At 40.1% G+C, this 24265-nt stretch overlaps 1 protein-coding gene across 1 annotated transcript in view; it reads right to left on the bottom strand.

Annotated features, from left to right (window-relative positions):
• Positions 1-301: 301 nt before the first annotated feature.
• Positions 302-24265, bottom strand: part of LOC122806222 (complement receptor type 1-like) — a 424151-nt gene continuing 400187 nt past the window's right edge. Inside the window, exons 14-15 of the mRNA XM_044076465.1 lie at positions 20637-20812; positions 302-714 (exon numbers count right to left, since the gene is read on the bottom strand). Of these exons, the coding sequence (XP_043932400.1) occupies positions 475-714; positions 20637-20812 (416 nt within the window). The 3' untranslated portion in view covers positions 302-474. The remainder of the gene's footprint in view (positions 715-20636; positions 20813-24265) is intronic.

Here is a 24265-nt window from a genome sequence, read left to right as displayed (position 1 = left end):
TGAGGCCCCTTTATCTTTTCACCAGCCCCAGACATGGGGCAAGTATAGCCTAGGGGCAGGTTAAGATAGGTCTGGTAGGCTGAATGAATGAGGTGAGGAACTGGTGGCAGCTGATAGCTGTGGACAGACAAAAAATAAATAAATTAAATAGGTTAAGAAATGCACATCCTTTATTATCTATGTACTTTCAACATGTTACTGTGTCACACAAGTGCATGCACACACACACTTTCTTAACATCAGGCTTGGCTTTTAAACTAAAAGCATGATGACAAATCTCTTAAATGGATGATGTGAGAGATACCATAATATGTACGCTTTAATAATGTACAGACAAGTAACAGATTACATCACTCAGGAAAACATGGACAGAAATACATTCAGCTATATCCTGATTCTTGTTATATTTATTTCAGTGAATTTTTTAGAGGACTTATAATTTTATTTAAGAACATGGATGTACATAACCGGACTTCATGATTCCCTTGATTCCTTTAAATTTTTTAGGATCAGATCTAAGATTTCATCAACAGTGTTTTTCTCTAAGCCTTGAATTTCCATTTGCAGTTTGCGCACTTCTAAAAACATTTTTTCTATTTCCAGAAAAGATTTCCACTCGGATTGGTTCATGCCACACTGGTAAAATTCCTTCCTCTGTTTTACAGTTTCACAAAGTGCAGCCTGACTGTCATCAGATGGTTCCTCATGAGTTTTCTGGTAAAAGAAAGAAAAACAGATTGAAGAAGCAGCTTGTTAGCCTCACTTCATTCACTGTCTTGTTTACCCAACATACTGTACATCCAGTATTTTAGCAGGTATGAACATATACATCTGTATGCATAACACCATATATGTGAGCATATGAAACATTTGTAGTGCAGTTAGCTGCATTGTGCATTGCTGTTCCTTCATGCTGCTTAACAAGGAGCTGGATGGATGTGTATTAAAATTTCCAGGTATTTGGAGGATGTTAGATTATTTCTTATTAGAATATCATTTTTAAGTGATAAATGGTGTTGCTACTTAAATTTATTCTGCAGACATAGCAAATACATTTCCAAATAAATATAAATATAGATGTTTTAGAAGAAAGGAGCTCCATAACCTGATAACATCCTCAGACTGCAAATAAGTAAATTATGTTACAGTGCTGACAAGCCAAAAGGTGAAATCTCCAGTTATAGTCTGTTTCTGTTACACAATGGGTAGTCTTGTGATGCAGACAATATCACAACTTAGTCACCATTACTTCAGGGAATCATTAGTGTTCACATCCTGATATCAAACATTATATAGAACATAGTATGAGACCATTACTGTTGTTTAGATATCATCTGCATTATATGCCTGTCCATCAGCTCAGGCATACATCTCAACTGTACAGATATTTGCAGAATGTTCAGATTTTTGCTCATATTTATGGTCTGTTTCTCATAAAATTGTGTTTTTCTGGCAAATCATTGAGGGCTGAAGTCAGAAAATAATGATAGGCATTTGAGTTGCAGACTTCATACCCTTCTGAAAATTCATAGGTTCATAGGTAGGTACTAGGCTATTGGCCCTAGGGTCTATATAAGCCTAGCTAAACAGTACCCTGGCTTTTGCCACCCAAGAAAATTATTTTCCTGTGCCCCTGTCAAGCAGAGCCACAGAAGTGATCCCCGGAGTGAATTTCCTATCACCCATCCAATCATCAAGATTTTTCTTGAAGAGTGTTAATGAGGAGCTTTGTTTGATATAGCTAGGTAGTTTGTTCCAGAGTATGGAAAGTCTCTGGGACAGGAATCTATCCCTCCAGTATGTTCTGTTTATTGTGGTGACAAGGTTTAGGTCCCTAGAGCGTGTAGCTCGAAGGGATCGGGATTTCTTTAAGTGGAGCATGTCCAACAGCTCTGGGTTTGAAATAGCTTTGTATATTAGACAGAGATCACCTCTGAGTAGGCAATATGCGACAGAGTAAAGCTGGAGTTTTTTGAGACGTTCTGCATAGGGCATCTGTTTGAGGCCGATAATCCTCTTTGTGAAGTATCTCTGCTGCCTTTCCAGATGTTGTAGATGTCTTATGAGGTACATACCAAAAGGGGCATTGTACTCAATAATGGGTCTAATGAGTGATGAGTAGAGGGGAACAATGGCCTCTTTTCTCCTGGATGAGAAACCTTTTGTGATGAAGTGTGCCACATAGAAGGATTTCCTGACTACTGTGGCGATGTGATTATCAAAGGAGAGACTACTGTCCACCTGTGTCTCAATGTCTCTTATCACACTTTCGGTATTAAGTAGACTATCACCTATGTGGTAATTCATGGGTACAGAGTTTTTACCAAAAGGCATGACAATGCACTTTTTGGCACTGAGCTTGAGGCCATGGCTTTGACACCAGGCATCTGTCCCAGTGAGGCCCTTTTGTAGGATATCCACATCATTAGACGTTTTGATTATGGCTTCTAGTTTGCAGTCATCTGTGAACTTTGTTAGCCAAAGACCTTCTGTGTTAGCCTGTACTTCAGAGAAGTAGATACCAAACAGGAGAGGACCTAGGACTGAACCCTGTGGTACACCACATGTCACTGGTCTGAAGTTGGATTTAGAGTCTGCTACTTTCACAGTGTGGGTTCTGTCAGTAAGCCAGTTGGCAACCCATCTTGTGACATAGGGATTTATACCTAGTTTAGTGAGTTTATCTATAATTCCAGAGTGGGGGATGGTGTCAAAAGCCTTGGTGAGATCTAGATAGGCTGTGTGAACCACCTTACCCTCATCTACGGCTTTGGTGACCACTTCAAAGAAGTCTATCAGGTTTAGGAGACATGGTCTGCCTTTTACATACCCAAACTGGGTAGGGTCCAGAGTTTGGAGATTACCAATGTCATTGTTTATAAGTTCCATGATGATACATTCCATAGCCTTGCAGACCAGGCTCGTCAGGCTGATGGGGCGGTAGTTCCCAAGGTCCATGGTGGCTCCCCCTTTGTGGATTGGGATAACCATTGCTGTGCACCATTCAGTGGGCACAAAGCCTGAGGTGAGGCTATGATTGAACATGGTACTTAGGTGGGGTGCCAGTTCGTTCTGTAGTTCATGCAGAACGCAGCCTGGGATGTTGTCAGGTCCCATGGATGCTGTGTTCTTGGCTTTGGAGAGTGTGCATTTTACCTGTGCAGCTGTGATTACAGGAACTTTGCATTCTTCTGGTATAGAGATTGGCCCTTTAGGGGGTGAGAGAAGGGTAAAGTTAGCACTGAACCTATCTGTCGGGATGTTGGCAATATCAGTTGGTTGTGTATATTTAGTGCCATTGTGCTGTAACTCAGAGCAGATCTGAGTGTTGCCATTGAGATTATTGACGTAGCTATAGAATGCTTTGTGGTTGTCTTTAAAATCAGTGGCAATTTTGTTTTTGTAACTAGCTTTGGAGGATTTTGTGAGGGATCTCAGATTCTTACTGAGGCTAACCATGGCATTCCTCCAATCATGGGATTTTACTCTTTTTTGCAACAGTTTCTTTCTTCTGTTGTAGGGTTTGTTTATGGCAGGGGACCACAAGATTGGCTTCCTTTTTTTGGAGGATAGAATCTTGGTTCTGTTAGGGATTGCATGATCCTTGCACTCGTGTAAGTGCTTATAAAGTGCATTTGTATAGGATTCAGCAGTTGTACCTCTATTGTCCATCAGCATGGGTGTCGTGACGTTTGCCACTTCTATCTTAAGAAGCGTAAAGTTGGCTTTGGAGAAATTATTTACGGTGGTTTCCCTAATGGGGGGTGGGGATGGGGGTGGGATGTGGATGTCTAGGGTGATTAGCTTGTGGTCGGATCTGACCAATGAGGAACTGACCTCTGATGTGGAACACCGGTTGCCCATATTGGTAATGACCAGGTCTAGGATATTGCTGCCCCTGGTGGAGGTGTGGATAAGTTGATCCAAAGCATTGGAATTTATGAATTCCAGAAAATGTTGAGCACAAGAGTTGGTACATGAGTAGTTTTCCCAGTTAATGGTGGGGTAGTTGAAATCGCCCTTTATTAGGATATTAGGTTGTACCCTAATATTTTCAAGTGTATCAAGAATTGAGGAGTGGGAATCCGGGGGCATGGTGGGGGATCTGTAGCAAACTAAAATTTGGATTGTAGTCTCGCCCAGAGTTAGTTGCACTTGGATAATCTCGGATGCATTATGATGAGCAACTAGCCTGGAGGTGCGGATATCCTTAATGAATATGAACACGCCTCCGCCTTTAGTGTTTCGGTCCAGGTAAGGTGGCCGAAAGGTGTGGTATGAATTATAGCCTGGTAATGCAGGGGTGCTCTCTGGAGCCTTGAACCAAGTCTCTGTCACTGCACAGATGTCGATGTTCTCCATTTTAAGGAGTGCCTCGAGTGAGTGCATTTTGAGGTTTAGACTTCTAGCATTAAGTAGCATTACCCTCAACTTTTGCTTGCTTGTACCTGTTATGGAGGTGAATTTGTCATTTGAACCTTGCCTAAAAAATGCACTATAGGGGTGGCAAGAGCCTTAGCCAGTATCAGTAATCCCAAGGACGACAGGTGAAGGCCATCTCTGACAAAGCATTGTGGTTTGTCGATCATGTCATCCCAGGCAGACAGATACTGGATCCCCTTAGAATGACACCAGAAGCTTAGCCAGTTGTTGAAGTCAATCATTTTGTCCTTGTACTGTGGTATAATTCTGAGCAATGGCAGGATGCTACTCGGGGCTAGGGTCATACCTGCATGGGCTACAAGATTGGACAGCTCCTCCATGTTTCTTTTCATGTAGTCCAGGGAGGTACATCTCAGGTCATTCACACCAACATGGACAATGACAGAGTCATACTTGTACTTGTTGTGGAGTGACCTGAGTGCGTGCGTTATGCGGCGGATCCTGCCACCTGACAGACATCTGACAGTAAGTTTCTCTTTCTTTAGCCTGGTGAGTGGAACATCAGTGTGCCTGACTATCGAGTCACCTATGATTAGAGTGTTGGGTACATTGTTATGCCTTATGGGCTGTGGTTGAGTGGCACACTCAGTTTGTGGGCTATGTGTCATTTGGGTTGTGTTGGGGGTGGAGGTTGCTTGCGCTTCTGCTTTGGAGGTCCCTGTTGTTTGGGTAGATTTTTATTAATAGCCTCCATGAATGTAGTTGTGTGTTTTGTGTTTCTATGTGTGTGTTTTGGTGGTGTAGGTTTTGAGGGATTATGTGATGAGTGTGATGTGGTGCAAGTGTTTACCTTCTCCTCTTGACTGTCTAGTCCAGTCTTTGGTGAAGAGAACTTTGCTTCCAGTTTGGTTATATAAGTGCATCTCTCACAGGTTGTAGTGTTGGGTGGTAGGAGGACAGGGTTGTCTGTGTACGTGAGGCAATTGCTGTATTGTCCCAAGATGCCCAGATTCATCAGGTAGACAGGAGAAAACACCAGGAGCTGACCCTTAGTCATGCCTGGATAGGTGCTTATTTATTAAGTACTAAAAACTGTTTTCCTCTAGACAAGTGAGGAAAGTTGAGTGCTGTAGTAATTTCTAACTTATTTAGTGCTTGCAATGAGTTCTGAACAAGTGCTGAGCTCAAAGAAACAGATCTGAGTGCTGAAACTAGAAAACTGGCTAGTTCTAGTAAACAAAATTAAAGTAGACGACTTCCCTCCAACACAGAAAGGCTTGGGGGCTCAGAAGCTTACAAACAGTCCTGGATACAGCAAATCTGTATCTGGACTAGATGACTTACAGGAAAGACAGGAAACAAGCTTTGCTAATGCAAAACCTATTGTTCTATCAACTTTCCAAGTTTATAAGAACAGTATTTAAAAAGTGTCCCTATTTTTGGGACTTTGTCCACCATTATTTATGACTTTGTCCAGATCTCTTGCTGTAAGAGGTTGAGAAGTATAATTAGCTGTTTCTAATATATTTATTTAACCTTTATTGACTGGGCTAGTCCCACCAGGCTAGTGGCCTCTTTTCAGGGGCGACATGAGGCGATATTTACACTGCTAGGGGAAATTTGGTCAGGACATCGGTGAATTTCCCTTAACCTTTATGATAGGTGCTGTGAGATCATTTACATCCACTTGAGCTACTACCAGCTCAAGCAGATGCAAACTTGGTTTAAAGTTTCATCCAAAGATCACAGATATCTTCATATGTTCGCTACATATTATAGAACAATTATTCTTGAATTTTCTTATTTTATAATGTGGTATTGTGCTATAGCCTGAAAATAATATAAGTGCATTGCCGAACACTTCCCTTATCAGTTAGATAAATCATAATGATGTGAAGTTTATAGCAACTGCCTTTCCTTGACTTGACTACTCACAACTTACAAGTATTTTTGACATGTTGGGTATTTGTTCATTAGAAAATGCCATTATAGTTTGCATATATTGGAATAAAAAAAAGGAAACAGAATAAATTAAAAGGTGTCTTCCAATTTAGGTGGTTCATGGGATATGGGTTTCTGTTTTGTGAAAAAGAGAATATGATGAATGTAAAATTATTTTTTAAACACTTTTATTAGTAAACAGTACATTCTAAGTGGAAACCAAAAACACTTGAAATGCCATGCCGGTGGCAAAACCATCAGTATCAACCCCTAGTGGACAGATAGCCTGGCATTAATATAACCAATTTATCAAATCTTCTAGCCTATGCATCTGGCCATAGTTAGTACTAGGGGATTAGACTGTTCCTTTTTTCATTTGAACTATTTAAAACAATAAATAACAAACAGTCTATAGTTAGTAATTACACAACTGCATGAACATCTCTAAATTTTCCTTGGCAGTATTACCAGATAGCTTTCATAGCCTTTATCACCATACCCACAGGGTTAAACAAATTTAACTTGTCCAAATTTTGTAAAATCCCTCACATGTCCTCAAGTCATAGGAGAAGTCCACTATTTCCATTTATGCCTGTCTGCTTTTTTAGCCACCAACACTAAAAGGTTCAACATAGCTCATTTCCCCATTTGACCAGTCTTTGCTCTGCAGTGTACTTAAAAAGAAAATGCAGCTAGAGAAAGAAATAACTTAACATGCCAGAGCAACTTTACCACCTCACCAAGTTGCTATTTAAAGGTGTCCATCCACTGACATTCCCAAAACAACGTCTCCCCATTTACCAGCCTCATCCCTCAACCATCTCTGGCATCTGTTAGGTACTCCTGGAAACACTGCAATCAATCTCTAATGCATATAAAAATGTTAATGGAGAAACCTGCAACCAAATACTCAGAATTAACTCAGCTTTCAGGCCTCCCTATTACTCTAAAGTGCATTGTTCCAAAATTCTGGAGTGATGATCTGCAAGAAATGTTCCCAGTCTCACCTCAGTCTGCTGTCAATTTCTTTGCCCTCTTCCTCTAGGGCTGCATACTCATTCATTACACTCCTTTTCCAACAAAGGTTGTATCCTCTGTCTTTTAAAAAGAGCAGCCCCTGTTTAGGATCACCTCCTGGGAGGGCCCACTGTAGTTTATTAGACTTTGAAATTAAGATACCATATACTTCTGTGCCCTGTCTGTTCTCTCCTCAAAGTCCCCATCTCACCCCTTAAAACAATCCTCATCCCATAATTTAATATGGTCTTCTATGTCCAATAATTTGTCTGAGTTTTCAGTTTTCCCCCAAAACTGCACGATTGGCTGTAAAACGTACTTGCAACTCTTCATCCATCACATCCTTAAAACCTTTTTCATTCTTTCTGCTAAGTCCTCGGTCATTTTATTCTGTTCAAGTCAAGCCCAATCACAGAATAATTCTTCCCTTGGCCTGTCTTTCTGTCTACAAAGTTGCTCTTGTATATCAATTGACCCAACCCCCTCCAGCCTGGCTAACTTTCTGGAGAGAAGAGACAGAAGAGTAGCACCTCAATACATCCCCAAATCCTGCACCCTCAGGCCACCAGAGGTCTAGTTATTTTTCCATGCCACATTTATTTTACTGTTCTTCCACAAAAAACAGTCATTAAATCTTTCAAGGTCACAAAAAAAGTTATTACAGGTGCCAATGGCAACAACAAGAAAGAGTGCAAGATCTGTGTAAAGAACCGCATCTGCAAAGTAAGCATCCCTTGAAACAAATCTAAATTCAAACATGGCCACTTTTAAAGCAGGGACTTACACCTCTAAAGGAGGAGGGATCCTGTGTCAGACCAGCTGTGTCCTTTATCTGTACAATGATGTAGATATCCAAATAATAGACTCATCTGAGGCAAAAATGGACATAGCGCTTTCAATTTCTCCAATGGCTGATAATTCATTGCCAAGATCTTGGCCATGAACACATTTAACTTATAACCTGAAATCCATCCATACCCTCTGAAAAATGAAAAAAGAACTCCACGTCCCTCAAGGGCTTCATCATGTATACTAACAGGTCAAAGGTCACTGACATGAAGCAAAACTTAATCATCCCCCTCCCGTGTTCCCCCCCTGGAGCTGGGTAGCCCTCACAGCCCTTGCTGTTAACTCCAAATGAAGCACAAACAATGGGGAGAAACACCACCCCTGTTTGGTATCTCTGTGTAAGGAGAACTTCTCTGCTAGCTCTTTATTCACTTTTTTCTAGCAACTGCTCCATCACAAAGAGCCATAATTAGCTGTTGAAACACCACTGAGAAACCAGACTCTTTCAGCACTCTTAACAGGAAGCCACAAATGTCTTTCCTATGTTCCACGAACAACTTGCAGTAGTGCCTTCATAACATGGCCTTCCTTGATCAGTGGAAGGGGCTTGACAGTGCAATCAAAAGTTTGTTTCTCAGGGAAAAACCCACACTGATTGAGGTACATAAAGAAAGTGACAGAACACACCAGTCTGTTGGCCAATATGGTCATAAAAAAACTTATAATCCTGAGATAGTATTGAGAATGGCCTATAGGCACCTAGGCAAAGCAAATCCTTCCCCTCTTTTAGGAAGACTGCTACCAAAGCCTCTTTCCGTAACCTAGAAACCTGCTTTGACCAAAGTATCTCTGTCATTAACCCCAACATAATATTTTATGCAAAGTCCCTAGCAGCAGATCAATATAGGTGCCCAATGGAGAACTGATACAAGCTCCTTTTACCTACCCTTAACAATTCCACTCCCTTGTAGGATCTATACACAGCTGATGCAACCCCTTGTAAATCCCATCAAAGCTACTAATTCTCTTAACTTGCTTATGACTTCATAATCCAGTTGCTGATAATATATTCTAAACACCTCCAAAACTCTCACTGGGCCTTATCTGATCTGCTCATCAAATGAAGACTGAATTTCCATTATGATGTGCTGCAACTTATCTTCGCAGTCTTGTGGCCATTTGCTTCACAGTTTTCACCTACCTCCTATTCCAGTAATCGTAGCATACAAGCCTTGCAATCTACTTCTGCTTACAGTTTTTTGTTGTTTGGCTTTCCTTTCTCTATATCATGTACTATAGAGTTAGCCCTTTCTCTTGTCCGGTCTGCATCTCCCCCCACTCACCTATACCAACGTGCCTGCAACTCCTTTGCTTCCATATGTTATTTGTATACCTTTCCAGAGCCATTTGCTAAGATCATTTAAAGGCCTTCCATTTTCCAATTGAATCCACTTGTCCCATATTGACTTCATATCGCCAATTCACTACTGTTGAATGTTTCATTCCTTAAATTCACTGGAACCTATAAAAAAGATATTCAATATCTCATCACCATAATCAACCCCCTTTTTTCCCATTTTCTGCATGAGGTCAAGGTGCCTTGTCACTTGTTGCCATCTCTCCCTGTTGAATGCCACTCTCCTACCTTCTTCGACACGCATATCTGGCTGTCACAGGTCTTTTTTCACACAGTCCATCCACCTCTTTGTTGTATGCCCTTGTTTCCTCTTGCCTTCTTCCTGTCTGTCCCAAATCTTATTTACCAGATTGTCTTCTGTATTTCTGCATGTATACAGCCACCATAATCTGTTCTCTTTGACATTTTCTGCAATTGGAGTTACTTTGGCTTCTGCTTTTCTGTCTCTATTTCTTCATCTGTCCCACAGTGTGCATCCTGCCACCAGTCTCAGGCACTTTATTTCCATCACCTTCAGCATCTAGAAATGCTCTGCCCTGCTGCCCAGACTTCTGTATCATACAGTAGTATTGGTTGTACCACTGTTTTGAACACCTTACTTTTTTAATTTCTTTATTATTTTTTTGTCATACACTACCCATGACACTCTGTGCCACTTGTTTGCAGCTCCTCTGATTTTATTTGACTTCCTCATTCAGACATCCCTTTTTCTTAACCAGCCCTAAAAGATACTTGAAGCTGCTAACCCGTTCTACTATTTTCCCTGTCTCAGTTTTCAGCTTATTCTGATTTCCCCCATTTACTGCCTTTACAACTGTATTATCTGTACTCATTTTCATTGCATGTTCTTTTCATTTTGTATTCCATTCCTCTACCCTGTGCTGAAGTTCTTGCTTGTGTCTGTCTGTCATGCCACGTCATCTGCATACAACAAATTTGACCTGTTTGCTAATGTAGTCCATCACCAGTATGAACAGCAGTGGGCTCAAAGCTAAACCCCGATGTATCAGAATCTCTTGGCTTTCTAGCCTTACCTTAACACTCAGTGGACCATGGTAGGACAACATAAAAGGTAAAACTTCAAAGCTTTCTACTTCATGTTTATGTTCCCCTAACAACAATAACCTATCAGTCGTGGATATATCTACCATAACTGGCCAAATAAGTGAACCAATTTCTCCTCCAAGAATTATCCTTAGCCAGATCTAGCAGCCCCATATTCACTCAATATGTTAAGAAATGCTTTCTTTGCTGAGAAATCATATGCATCTCCTATTACATCTGCACATCCTTCACTTCCACCTCAATATTCTGGTCTCCTGCCACAAGTACACCCTCAAGAAATTCAGTGGTAAAATAAATATCATTAAGAAACAAGTACAGTTTAAGGTGGTAAACATTTGGAGTTTGAGCTGTCTCCTTAGGCACACCCTCAGCTTCTATGGCTGCAGATGTTCAGTGTATTTAAATGTTGAACTGTTCTGCTCTGCTCTGCTGCTTAAGGATAGATTTAAAGATAATAAATAACTTAAATATTAAGTTTTATTAAAGAAGTCATATGCACTTATGTTTCTGTCATTTATTATATTAAAACTCAAATGTTTCTAATTTTCACTTGGGTAGGATTATGATGGCTGACTGTATTCTTCACATGAGAAGTTGTAAACAGGTTTCAAATGGTTTGTTTCTTGCACAGTGAGAACAGTACATCATTGTGAAGATGTAGGCCCACAGAATTTAAAATATGACTTTGAATGAAGCGTTCAAGCTGTTTCATTTTTTTATTCAATTTTTGCTGCCTGTCTCACTGCAGAACATAATCCTGCTCCCATTGCCTTTCCTCATTCATCAGGGCTACTTAATCCTTCTAACCTCCCCCTGGACATACTCCAACCATATTCAAGGCTAATGAGAAGACTGGGGCATCCTGAGGCAGTGTCATACTGTTGCTGATTGAGTGCTCGGTCCCCTTTTCTCCCCTTATCTTTTGCTCATCTCCAGTAAAACCCTGTGACTTTGATGTGCAGTGTGTATCACAGCTGCACCACCCTTTACATATGCAGGGGGCTGATGTCAGCAAGACTGCTCTTTCCAACCAGAGGCCATATCCTATGGCTGTTTCCCAGTCTCCACTGGGGAATTCAACCTGTGCGAGTAGATGCATCACCTTCATTTCCCCAAATAACAGAAATCTCAGAATTAGTATATTTAAGTAGCTGGAAGTGGTTTGTCACACACTTTTACACTGAGGGCTGCAGAGTAGTTTCCCCCACTGCAAAAATGCTTTCAGAGTGAAACAACACATTTTGACAGTCACTATTTCACTGCCAGTTTGATGCTCCCTAATTACACCTCTGGCTGTCTACCATGACTGTATCAGACTGTTATCATTGAAGCATTTAAGACGCATAAAACACAGTATTCAGCATAGCTAGCAGACATGGAACAGTACATGGAAATAGCACAGTAGGCAAAGGAGGGTAGAAAGAATCAAACCCTGTACCCTTGCCATCAAGAAACATAGAGCCTTAGTCTTTTTCACTAACTGTCAAACCTTTACTGACTTCATTTTCTGATGAATCACTGAGATTTACAGGCTGTCAGTAATTTACAGTTTCATAGTTCTTGTTGTTCAGCAAATGTATGTTACTGCAAAACCTGTTTTTGGTAAATTTTTTGAGTGAATTAGCATTATCTGGCACTTAAGCCTTTGTGCTTTTAACAAACTCGTTTCTGTAGTCAAAAGTACAGGGTCATTTGATCTATTTGCCTTTGAGCAAGTCATTTAACCAGGCGGTTCTCCCATGTTTTCCCCAACACTTTGTCCAGTGGTTTACCTAGTTAAATAAAATATTTAAAATTTGAACAAATTATTTTTGGCTTTATCCAGAATTCTTTTGTAAAGAAGTTGATGGTATTGTGATCTGTTCCTTGTAAAATGTATGGTTTTCTGGCAAGTGGTTATGGATTGCAGTCACTAAATGATGATAAGGCACGCGAGTTCCAGACCTTGTATCCATTAGGAAATGCTTGCATATCCAAAACTTGTTGTTCTAGTAATTTTCTAAATATATTAGAGAAATATTTAAAGTCTTGTCCTGATTTTTGCTTTTTATCTATGATTATTGAACTGAAGTTGAGAGAGTGGAGAGGAGTTGCAAAGGATTTTTTTTCCTTGTGTTTCTAGTCAGTTCCTCATAAAATGTGCCACTTTCTGGGAACGTGCTGTTGTGCAATTCAGTCACTATGACAAAAGTGTGAATTTCAGACTTCATTCTCTGTCAGAAAATGTTGTCTAATGCAAAATCTGTCATACTAGCAAACTTTTAAGTATATTTAGACCATCATTTAAAATGTATTCCTGATATGGGGTGTTTAGGAGCGCATGAGGGATGCAATGTGTTCTGTACGGTTCTTGCAGTAGTAAACTGAAATACACTTCTAGGTCATTGTTTATTTCTTTGTTTATTCATTTGATTGTAAGAAAACATTTGATACATATCTAGTCATAAAAGGGGCTATAACTGATGGTTACATGTGTGTGTGTGTGTGTGTGTGTGTGTGTGTGTGTGTGTGTGTGTGTGTGTGTATATGTATATAAATACTTGGTTCTAGCATTCCACAGTAGTTATGGTGCAAAGGAAGGAATCAGTTGTAGTAAACAGGAAGATCATCATATGAGCCCTGTGTCTGGGGTATGATCCTTGATTTCATTGTTTTGTTGACTGTTGGTAATGTGATTATTTGGCTGTGAATAAACAAGACAGTATTAGGGGTGGCTGCAGTGGTGCAGTGGTTAACATTGTCGTTCACAGTAAGAGGCTCTCTGGTTCGATTTTTGGCTGGGGTACCTTCATTGTGGAGTCTGCATGTCCACTCTGCAGTCACATAGGTTTCCTTCAGGTTTATCCAGTTTCCTCCCACATTCCAAACACATGCAGTAGATGGATTGGACACTCTAAATTGGGTTGTACCTGAGAGTGTGTGCACGAGTGAGTGGTTCGAATGAACTACCATGGCAGGGCTATTCAACTGGTGGTGTAAACCTTGGCTCAAGATGATTGTCACTGTAGAAGTGACACTCTGACCCTATGTGCAAAAGGGGAAAAGGGTTTGAGGATGGATGGATGGAAACAAGACAGCAAGAAGTCTATAAATGTAATGTTAACATTTTGACTATGAATACATTTTTAATTTAGCTTGTTTTTGCAGACATGCCAGTGTGAAATGTACTGTGTATGGACTAAAGCAGTTTGTCTGGCACTCGGTGCAAATGAGTAAGAACTGTTAATGAGCTGCTTCCTATAGTGCAGGGATGGATTCCATCAGCATTTGTCTTGTGTGTGCCTTTGTCCAAGTCAGTTAACTGGACAGTGCTCCTGGGCTGCTCCAGAAAAGGGGTGCTTGTGTTCAGTGGGATATCCGAGGCTGTTAGCACATGCATTAAACATTTATCTTTTAAATTCCTGCATCCTTCACATAGCCACTAATTAGCTTCACTATATGCTGTTTAACTATGAATCCCAGCACATCTTTTGGTGTTTAATGGGTTATCAGATGCATTTTCAGTAAGTGTGAGTTTCAAAGGAAGAGAAGTTTGCTGTTGCTCATGCTAAGTCTGTTTTCTGTGTGAGTATTTTGTTTTGTATAGCACATATCTAACAGTGTTTTAGCTGTAAATTTTGAAATGAAAGTTTTATATTAATCCCAATCTCTGTTATCATTGTAAAAGTAAAGAAGACAACAGTATGCATACACATTTTCACAGTGTTTTATGGTAATTGGGAACAAACAGCCAATTAATGTTGTCTGGGGGACCTTGGTTTATTTCCCTGCCTAGGGCTCCATATGACTATGACCCAGCTCTGGCCATACCTCTAAGATGACCAAACTTTTGCTGACTGTCTGTGATTTTGCATCAGTGCAATAATGCCAAACTTTAGAGTTTCATTGTTCTTAATTTTCTGAAAATACACTTTGATGCAAAACATTTTGTTAACTTTTTAACTGAATTAGAGTAATATGTAAAACTTGTCTCTGATTTTGGGTCTTTGTCTCCCATTATTTTTGGCTTTGTCAACAAATCTTGAGCAAAGTCCAACTGCTAAAGCCAGCCCTACCCTCCACCTCTCTGAATATACAGAATCGAACATCACATAGTGTTTGGGGGAGGGGGTAAAGGAAAACCTTTCCTATTCCCAAAGCTCTATGATCTCCAAACACTCAAGGTATAACATGTGAGTAAATATGACTCAGTTGATGTCTATCTGTCCCGTATTAATCAGACTTAGGAGATATAGCTTAGCATAATGGCAGTAAACTGTGTTCTCTATAATAAAGATAAAATATAAAGTGAAATAATTAAATTATTTCTACACAAAAATTCAGCCAATCTGATAGGTTTAACATATTCCTGTGTATTACTTGAGTCTATGCTCACTGAGTCAGGGAAGGGACCGAGGAATCCTTATCAGTGATTATATCTGTTGAGGGTTATATATGAGTACATAGAACTGATCAGGAATTTAACCAGAAGATTAAAATCGAGGTAAGTTTTAAACAGGATTAAGGGAATGACAGTGTGGTTTTCAGAAAGCGTAGTTGTAAATAGGAATAATGTAACTTGGAACATCAGGACTAGCCTGAGGGACTGTTACACAGACCAATGTTATATGTATGGAAGATTCTTTGACTTTAGTATTGGCTTGAAACTTGTCATTTTATTAAATGCAAGTTGCTCACTGCCAAGCAGCTGCTAATTTAGTGTAATGATTTAGCTTCTGCTGATGCCTGATCCACAAACACTTGTTCTAGGTGCTGCATATGTCGTGTAGTGCTACCTTGTACTGTGTGGAGTTGATAGGTGCTACTTTGTACTGTGTGGAGTTGATAGAGGCTGCATATGTTGTGTAACACTACTTTGTACTGTGTGAAGTTGATAGGCGCTGCATATGTTGTGTAGTGCTACTTTGTACTGTGTGGAGTTGATAGGCGCCGTATATGTTGTGTAGTGCTACTTTGTACTGTGTGGAGTTGATAGGTGCTGCATATGTTGTTAACGCTACTTTGTGGAGTTGATAGGTGTTGCATATGTTGTGTAACGCTACTTTATACTGTGTTGAGTTGATAGGCACTGCATCTGTTGTGTAGTGCTACTTTGTATTATGTGGAGTTGATAGGCACTGCATATGTTGTGTAACATTACTTTTTACTGTGTGGACTTGATAGGTGCTGCATATGTTGTGTAGTGCTACTTTATACTATGTGGAGTTAATAGGCGCTGCATATGTTGTGTAACGCTACTTTGTACTATGTGGAATTGATAGGCACTGCATATGCTGTGTAATGCTACTTTATACTGTGTGGAATTGATAGGCACTGCATATGCTGTGTAATGCTACTTTATACTGTGTGGAGTTGATAGGCGGTGCATATGTTGTGTAGTGCTACTTTGTACTGTGTGGAGTTGATAGGCTGCATATGTTGTATAGTGCTACCTTGTACTATGAGGAGTTGATAGGTGCTGCATATGTAGTGTAATGCTACCTTGTACTGTGTGGAGTTAATAGGCACTGCATATGTTGTGTAATGCTACCTTGTACTGTGTGGAGTTGATAGGCAGTGCATATGTTGTGTAGTGCTACTTTGTACTATGTGGAGTTGATAGGCTGCATATGTTGTATAGTGTTACCTTGTACTATGAGGAGTTTATAGGTGCTGCATATGTAGTGTAATGCTACCTTGTACTTTGTGGAGTTGATAGGCACTGCATATGTTGTGTAACGCTACCTTGTACTGTGACCTTGTACTGTGTGGAGTTGATAGATAGTGCATATGTTGTGTAGTGCTACTTTGTACTGTGTGGAGTTGATAGGCTGCATATGTTGTGTAGTGCTACTTTGTACTGTGTGAAGTTGATAGGTGATGCATATGTTGTGTAACGTTACCTTGTACCTTGTGGAGTTGATAGGCACTGCATATGTTGTGCAATGCTACCTTGTAATGTGTGGAGTTGATAGGCGGTGCATATGTCGTGTAGTGCTACTTTGTACTGTGTGGAGTTGATAGGCTGCATATGTTATGTAACGCTAGACTGTACTGTGTGGAGTTGTTAGGCGCTGCATATGCTGTGTAACGCTACCTTGTACTGTGTGGAGTTGATAGGCACTGCATATGTTGTGTAGTGCTACTTTGTACTGTGTGAAGTTGATAGGTGCTGCATATGCTGTGTAATGCTACCTTGTACCTTGTAGAGTTGATAGGCGCTGCATATGTTGTGCAACGCTACCTTGTACTGTGTGGAGTTGATAGGTGCTGCATATGTTGTGTAGTGCTACTTGGTACTGTGTGGAGTTGATAGAACTTATTCAAGTCATGGCTGAATGTAATCCATAAAAATCAGCCCACTCACCTATTAAATAAAAACTAAAAGACCACCAATAACATCATCAGTGAATTATCTTCTACTCAGAGCTGAAGGGTCAATGAAGAACTAAAAATATGTTCACATTCTTAAAGGGAATTGCCGAGTCTTTTAGCAAACTCAGAAAAGCTGACCATCTCAAAATGAGCATGGAAACACATTTTATTTTTAAATAGGTGAATAGGTGTGTAGTAGGCTAGCGACCACTGGGACCTTTTTAGGCCACGGCATGTAGCCCAGATCTCTGACAAGTTATCCAATTGTCCAAGTTATACATGAATTGGGTTAGGGTGGAACTCTGCATCACATGGATGGAGAGCCTGTTCCAGAGCAGAGGTAGTCTATGGGATACATACCTGTATCTCTAGCAAGTCATGTTTATATCACAGATAAGAGTCTTTAAAAGGGGTAATTCTGATGCTGTTTGTTTTGTGGATATTCAGGAGGTCCATCAAAGTGGGGTCCAATGATATCTTGTATGCCAGGCCTAGATCTCCCCTCAATAGCCTGTAGGAGACAGAATAAATGGATAGGGCTTTGAAGTAGTCTGCATAGGGCATGTTGTTTATGCTCTGTATTCTTTTAGTGAGAAACCTCTGTGGACATTTTAATTGTTGTATATGCATGGTTAGGTACATACCAAAGGGGGAATCATAATCAATGACAGGTCTGATGAATGCCAGATACAGTGGAGCAATGACCTGCTTGGCCCTAGATGCATTCCTTTGTTTATAATTTGTAAAACATAGAATGCTTTCCTTACTGCTGCAGACACATGATGGTCAAAGGCTAGATTGCTTTGTACATTTGTCTTCAAGTCCCTGACTACTGGGTCGACTCTTAGGGATGTGCTGTCAGTATTATAGTTTCCAGGAATGGATGGCTTTTCTTGCTATTATGTTTTAGTCCATGGCTCTGACACTAGTTATTTGTCAGCCCTTCTTGGAGAACATTAGTGTTGATAGGGCATGCTATGACTGCTCCTAATTTGCAATCCTCTGTAAATGTGGTCAGCCAGAGGCCCTTGATGCTGGCCTTGACTTCAGAGGAATAGATGCCAAAAAAGGAGTGGCCCCAGGACCAATTCTTGAGGGATTACGCTAGTGACTTGCCTCTTTGTAGAAGTGAACTGCCCAGATCTAACTTCCTAGGTCCTGTCTGTGAACCAGCTGGCTACCCACTCGGTGACATATAAGGGTTTATACCCAAATTCTTGAGTTTTGTCAACAATGCAGTGGGGTATTGTATCAAATGCCTTGGCCAGGTCAAGGTAGGCAGTGTGAACTGCTCTGCCCTCATCCATTGCTTTGGTAGGCAGTGTGAATTGCTCTTCCTCATCCATTGCTTTGGTGACCTTATCAAAGAAGTCCACCAGGTTGAGTATGCATGACCTGTACTTGATGAAACCAATCTGGGTTGGGTCCAGTGTTTGGAGATTTCCTATGTCATCATTGATCATTTCTATGATAATTATTTCCATGGCTTTGCATATGAGACTAGTGAAACTTACTGGTCTGTAGTTTTGAGGGTCTATAGATGGCCTACCTTTGGGCAGAGGGCCGATGGTTGCTGTTCCCCATTCATGAGGCATGGAGCCTGTTTGGAGGCTATGGTTAAATGTTAATTCCAGAGGCCCTGATAGGTCATGTTTCATGCTATTTAGAAGGCAGCTTGAGACAATGTTGGGGCCCATAGATGTGGTGTTGACCTTAGAGACATCATTGAGGGCCTATTCCATAGTGATAGGAGGGAGATATAAATTAGATGGTATTTTCTGATGGGAGGCTGGTGGGGAAAGAGGGGGAAAGTTAGAGCTGAATTTATCTCCCAGTAGGTTTGCTATATCTTCTGGCTCAATAAAGGCATTAACATTGAGCTCTGCACACAATTGTGTTGTGCCTTTGAGGCTGAGTACATAGCTAAAAAATGCCTTGTGGTCTTCCTTGGCCTGGAAAGCCACATTTAACTCTATTCTGACTTTGGGAAACTTTATTTGTCATCTGAGGGGTTTGTTTAGTTTGATAAGAACTCTCTTATCCTGTTGGGTGATAGAATTCATGAATAGGAAATGCTGTCTCTTCAAATGATAAAAGTAATTTGCTCCAACACTCATTTCTGAGTTTAGTTAACATGCTGTGAACTGTATGGCTGGTTTTAATTTTGTAATAACATGTTTTCTACGAGATACATGTTATTACCAACCTCTGGACAAGAAATAAAGGCTCAATTGTTATCAGTTACACTTCTGGTTACTTCATGCCAGTACAAAAACTACTAATTTTAAAAGGTAACAAATGGCTATTAATACATTAATTACAACTTAGAGAATATATCTGAAGGTTAGCTGCCAACATACTTACTTATCATGGTTAAAGGCACGAAACAAACTTTTCTTTATGCATGCAAACACTTTTTTGTACATAAAAGAAAAGTGCATTTTGCAGCCTTTAAAAAATATAAAGTTGTAAACACTGCTTCTAAATAAGGAAGACTAAACATACTCATGGGCGGGCAAGAGGAGTTAACGGCATTTGGGTTCCAGCTCTAATTATGCTGGATTAGCATATGATAAGTAATCGTAAATTAGTTATGTAATTGTCAAACTGTTAAATTACAGATTGGCAGAATTAGAGATGGAACTCAAAGTGATAACAAGTGCTTCCTGCCTGCCCATGAATATTAATACCATTAACATGGCTCAGTGAGTCTACTTCACATACCCAAAATACCTCATAACCAAAGACCAGATATCCAAGACAAGAACACCGACACTTCAAATAAACAAACAGTCACATAGCCGAAAAGTTTCCCATGGTAAGTAACGACTGGGCCAATAAGAGGAGATATACCCTTTTCACCACTTTAGTGTTATCCTGGAGTTGGTATATTTAATTAGGGGGTTGTGGGGGGGCACAGCCGCACAAATTGGGGGGTGTGGGAGCATAGTCCCTCACCTGTATAGATTGTAGATAGTGTGGTGTGTTCTCCGTGAGCAGGGGTGTAGACAGAAATTTACATTTTGTAGTCAAACTTAATGTTATTACCCCTACTTCCCATCTGTCCTTTTAAAAATGTACTCAACCCTCAAAATGCTACCCACACAGACATATAGGAAGGGGATATGTTATTTTCAAATGCTACCATTTATATCAATAAAAAGCTATTTTAAAGATGTATTCCTTTCACGCATTGTTTCTGGACCGCTGTATTGTAAATATTTGTTTACGCAGTTCTAAACATTCTGCGCTTTTTGATACTGAAGTTTCAGAAAAAAATATACTCATTTGAGTACACTGAGTATGCCTAGCTACACCTTTGTCTGTGAGTTTTTGGCCCAGTGGTTACTTACCCTAGGAAACTTTTCAGCTATGTGGTTGTTTATTTGGAGTTTTGGCATTCTTGTCTCAGTCATCTAGTCTTCGGTATTTCGGGTGTGTGAAGTAGACCTGGCTCAGTATATTTTATCTTTCATGTTTGAAAGCAAACATTAAAAACATTTTATTTACAAATGGGTGTAAAATAACCTTTTGTCTCTATATACAAAAGTGTTTGCATGCTTACAGATGCATGCAAACACATTTTTATACAAAAATTAAGTTATTTTGTGCCATGACTTTTTAGGAATATTAGCTAAGAAAAGAAAATTACTGAGACACATTTACTTACAATGCAAGCCACTCCTTCAGGTTGCCAATTTCCCAATTCATTACATGTAATCCTTTTGTTGCCTTTTAATGTGAATCCAGGTCTACATTCAAGTGTAACAGATTCCCAAACAGAGTATCTTCGTCTTGAAGCCAACTCTATAGCATTTATTATTTCAGGGCTTTGGCAAGTTACACCTAGAGATAAAACACAAGCAAACTCATTATTCACAGGTGATCACTTAATCAGATGTACTTAAAAAACAACTGTAGTGTAGCAACTCTTTAAGAAACTTAATACTAACAGAAATAGCTCTCACATCTATTCAAAGGATTTGGATTCCAGAGCTATTTTTACAAATAATGGCTCAGTAATGTAACTTAAATAAAACCAATCGATCAGAAAACAATTCGCAAACAAAATCTATGCAAAGGAAAACAGTATTGAAAACACCACAAAACAGTGAATGTTATACAGAGGACAAGGCACCCTCACCTACCAAATAATGTAATCAGCTCAAAGCTTACCACAAATCTGAGAAAGACACTTCTGCATTAAGCAGTAAGAACCATAGAAATAATATCTGATTCACTGAGTGATGCAGGCTGGATACAAACTGTAGAAACTGTTTGCTGCAGTTTCTGCAGCATTAGCATACTCAAATATAGAAAACTGAGTGCTTAACATCTTGAGGAGTGTAAACAGACTTAATAACATTTTTGCCTCCAAATACTTAAGAGTTTATTTTGATTGATTTATTCTCATGGTTGTAGATTACTGGCTGTAGCATAGCTCACAAGAGGGGCAACGGCCCCAAGCACAAAGTGTTGGAAGGGAGTGAGCAACTGTTACAGATCTTTTTTTAATGCAATACTGCATTTGCAATCAAACCTGAGCTCTGTAGCGCTCCGTGCGGGCAGGGTATAAACTGTAGCAACTGTTTGCTACATTTGTAGCAAGGAATTTGTTATAGTTTAAAAGAAGAACTATATATATATATATATATATATATATATATATATATATATATATTGTAAAAAAATGTGGAAGGAGGTTTGGAGCAGGGCACAGAAATGAGACTTAAATGTCTGGGCAGGAGGGAGGATGGTATGCCAGTAGAAGAATGGATTTTTTTTTTTTTGCTCTTGAATGGAAGAGCTCAGGGAAGTGTGGTAGCCATCGTCTTATTACAGTAAACTGGGTGTTTTTTTTTTCTCTTCAGTGGAAGAGCTTGGGGGGAGGGGGGGCATGGATCTTACTTTAATAAGCCAGTCCCTAACAGGCACTGGTTGAGCCAGCTATGCTTCTGAATACAGGTATTGGAGACACAGAGATTTATGGATTTGTTTGATTTTAAGTAATCACTGAGACATAAATATTATATTTTAGAGCAGCCCAGGAGCATGACAATGGAAATTAGTGTATTCATAGCCACACCCTATGCAAATCGGACTGAACTGGATTCAAACCAATGACGTCTGCTTTGCAGGTCTATGCTTTGGCCAACATTTTTATACTCTATAATCTTTTTAGCTAACTTAAGAGATGCTATATTAGAATAAATAAATAAATAGTACCAGGACATTATTGCAATTGCACCACTTAATTTGCTTATTTCCTGTGCTTTACAGACATTATTAAAATAGTTTCTGTTCATCTGCCGTGTTTTCATACCACAAAAGGCATGCTTCACAGACATGACTTTTGGTGGTTTGATGAAAAAAATGTTATAGGTTCATAGACTGGTACTAAGCTAACTGCCCTTGTGAGCCATTTTAAGCCTAGCCAATTATCCCTTGTGAGACTCAAACCCTGCACCTTGTGTTTGTAAGGAAAAAAACCTTAACCATTAGGCCACCCTCCCAACCCTACCTTATTCTGAGGTACACATATAATGAGTCTCTGGAATTCTCAATAGACACACATGAGCAATAAAATTATTTAAAGGGGACTGTAACTTCAAAGTGTTTTGAGATACAGTCTTTATGGCGCTTGCACCTACAGTAGATAACTTCCGCTTTTATGTGTTGCTGATTTTAGATTACAAGGCATTAAAACTGATATTCATTAGTGAATAAGGTGACTGTGGCCATTATGTGGGGAAAGGAATATACATGAATCACCTGGCAATTTAGCTCCAGGGTTAAAGCTATAAACTCCTAAAGAGTCTCATTCTATAGTTGTAAGTCTGATTCCCTTAATTTCTACCTATAACCTTTATAACTCTGAGCAAATTATTTTGTTTGCCCCTTAAAAAGAAGCACTTTTACCTAGTGGGTTCACTTGGTTAATAAATAAATAAAACAGTGATGCCCCGGGGATCTTATACACAGATAGCAAATACATTATTTATAGTTTGGGTTCCTTACTGTATGAGTCTCATGTCCATATGAGAAATATAGTATGTTGCTACACCTAGGTCATGTGTGCTCAGTATCTTCTTCTTCTTCTCTTCGGCTGCTCCCATTAGGGGTCGCCACATCAGATCACCTGTTTCCATTTCTTCCTGTCCTCTGCATCTTGCTCTGTCATACCAATCACCTGCATGTTCTCCCTCACCACATCCATAAACCTTATCTTAGGCCTTCCTCTTTTCCTGTTACCTGGTAGCTTCATCCTTAGCATTCTTTTCCCAATATGCTCAGCATCCCTCCTCAGCACATGTCCAAACCAACATAATCTTGCCTCTCTGGCTTTGTCTCCAAACCTTCCAACCTGGGCTGACCCTCTAATATACTTATTCCTAATCCTGTCCATCCTCTTCACACCCAGTGCAAATCTTAACATCTTCAACTCTGCCACATCAAGCTCTGACTCCTGCCTTTTTGTCAATGCCACTGTCTCCAACCCATATAACATAGCTGGTCTCACTACCCTCTTGTAGACCTTCCCTTTCACTCTTACTGGTACTCGTCTGTCACAAATCACTCCTGACACTCTTCTCCACCCACTCCATCCTGCCTGTACTCTCTTCTTCACCTCTCCTCCACACTCACCATTACTCTGAACTGTTGATCCCAAGTATTTAAACTCATCCACCTTTGCCACCTCTACTCCCTACATCCTCACCATTCCTCTATCCTCCCACTCATTCACACACATATATTCTGTCTTAGTCCTGCTGACCTTCATTCCTCTTCTCTCTAGAGCATATCTCCATCTCTCCAGAGTCTTCTCCACTTGTTCCCTACTTTCACTACAGATCACAATGTCATCTGCAAACATCATAGTCCACGGGGACTCCTATCTGATCTTGTCTGTCAACCTGTCCATCACCATTGCAAATAAGAAAGGGCTCAGAGCTGATCCTTGATGTAATCCCAGCTCCACCTTAAACGCATCTGTCACTCCCACCACAGACCTCACCGCTGTCACACTACCCTTGTACGTATCCTGTACTACTATTACATACTTCTCTGACACTCCCGACTTCCTCATACAATACCACAACTCCTCTCTTGGCACCCTGTCATATGCTTTCTCTAAATCCACAAAGACACAATGCAACTCCTTCTGACCTTCTCTGTACTTCTCCATCAACACTCTCAGAGCAAACATCGCATCTGTAGTGCTTTTTCCTGGCATGAAACCATACTGCTGATCACTAATCATCACCTCCCTTCTTATCCTAGTTTCCACTACTCTTTCCC

This window comes from Protopterus annectens, chromosome 7.part0, assembly GCF_019279795.1.
Source record: "Protopterus annectens isolate FY-2018-M chromosome 7.part0, PAN1.0, whole genome shotgun sequence".
Taxonomy (NCBI): domain Eukaryota; kingdom Metazoa; phylum Chordata; order Ceratodontiformes; family Protopteridae; genus Protopterus; species Protopterus annectens.
The sequence above is the reverse complement of the archived record's forward strand: the minus strand, read 5'-3'. Positions and strand labels throughout refer to the sequence as shown.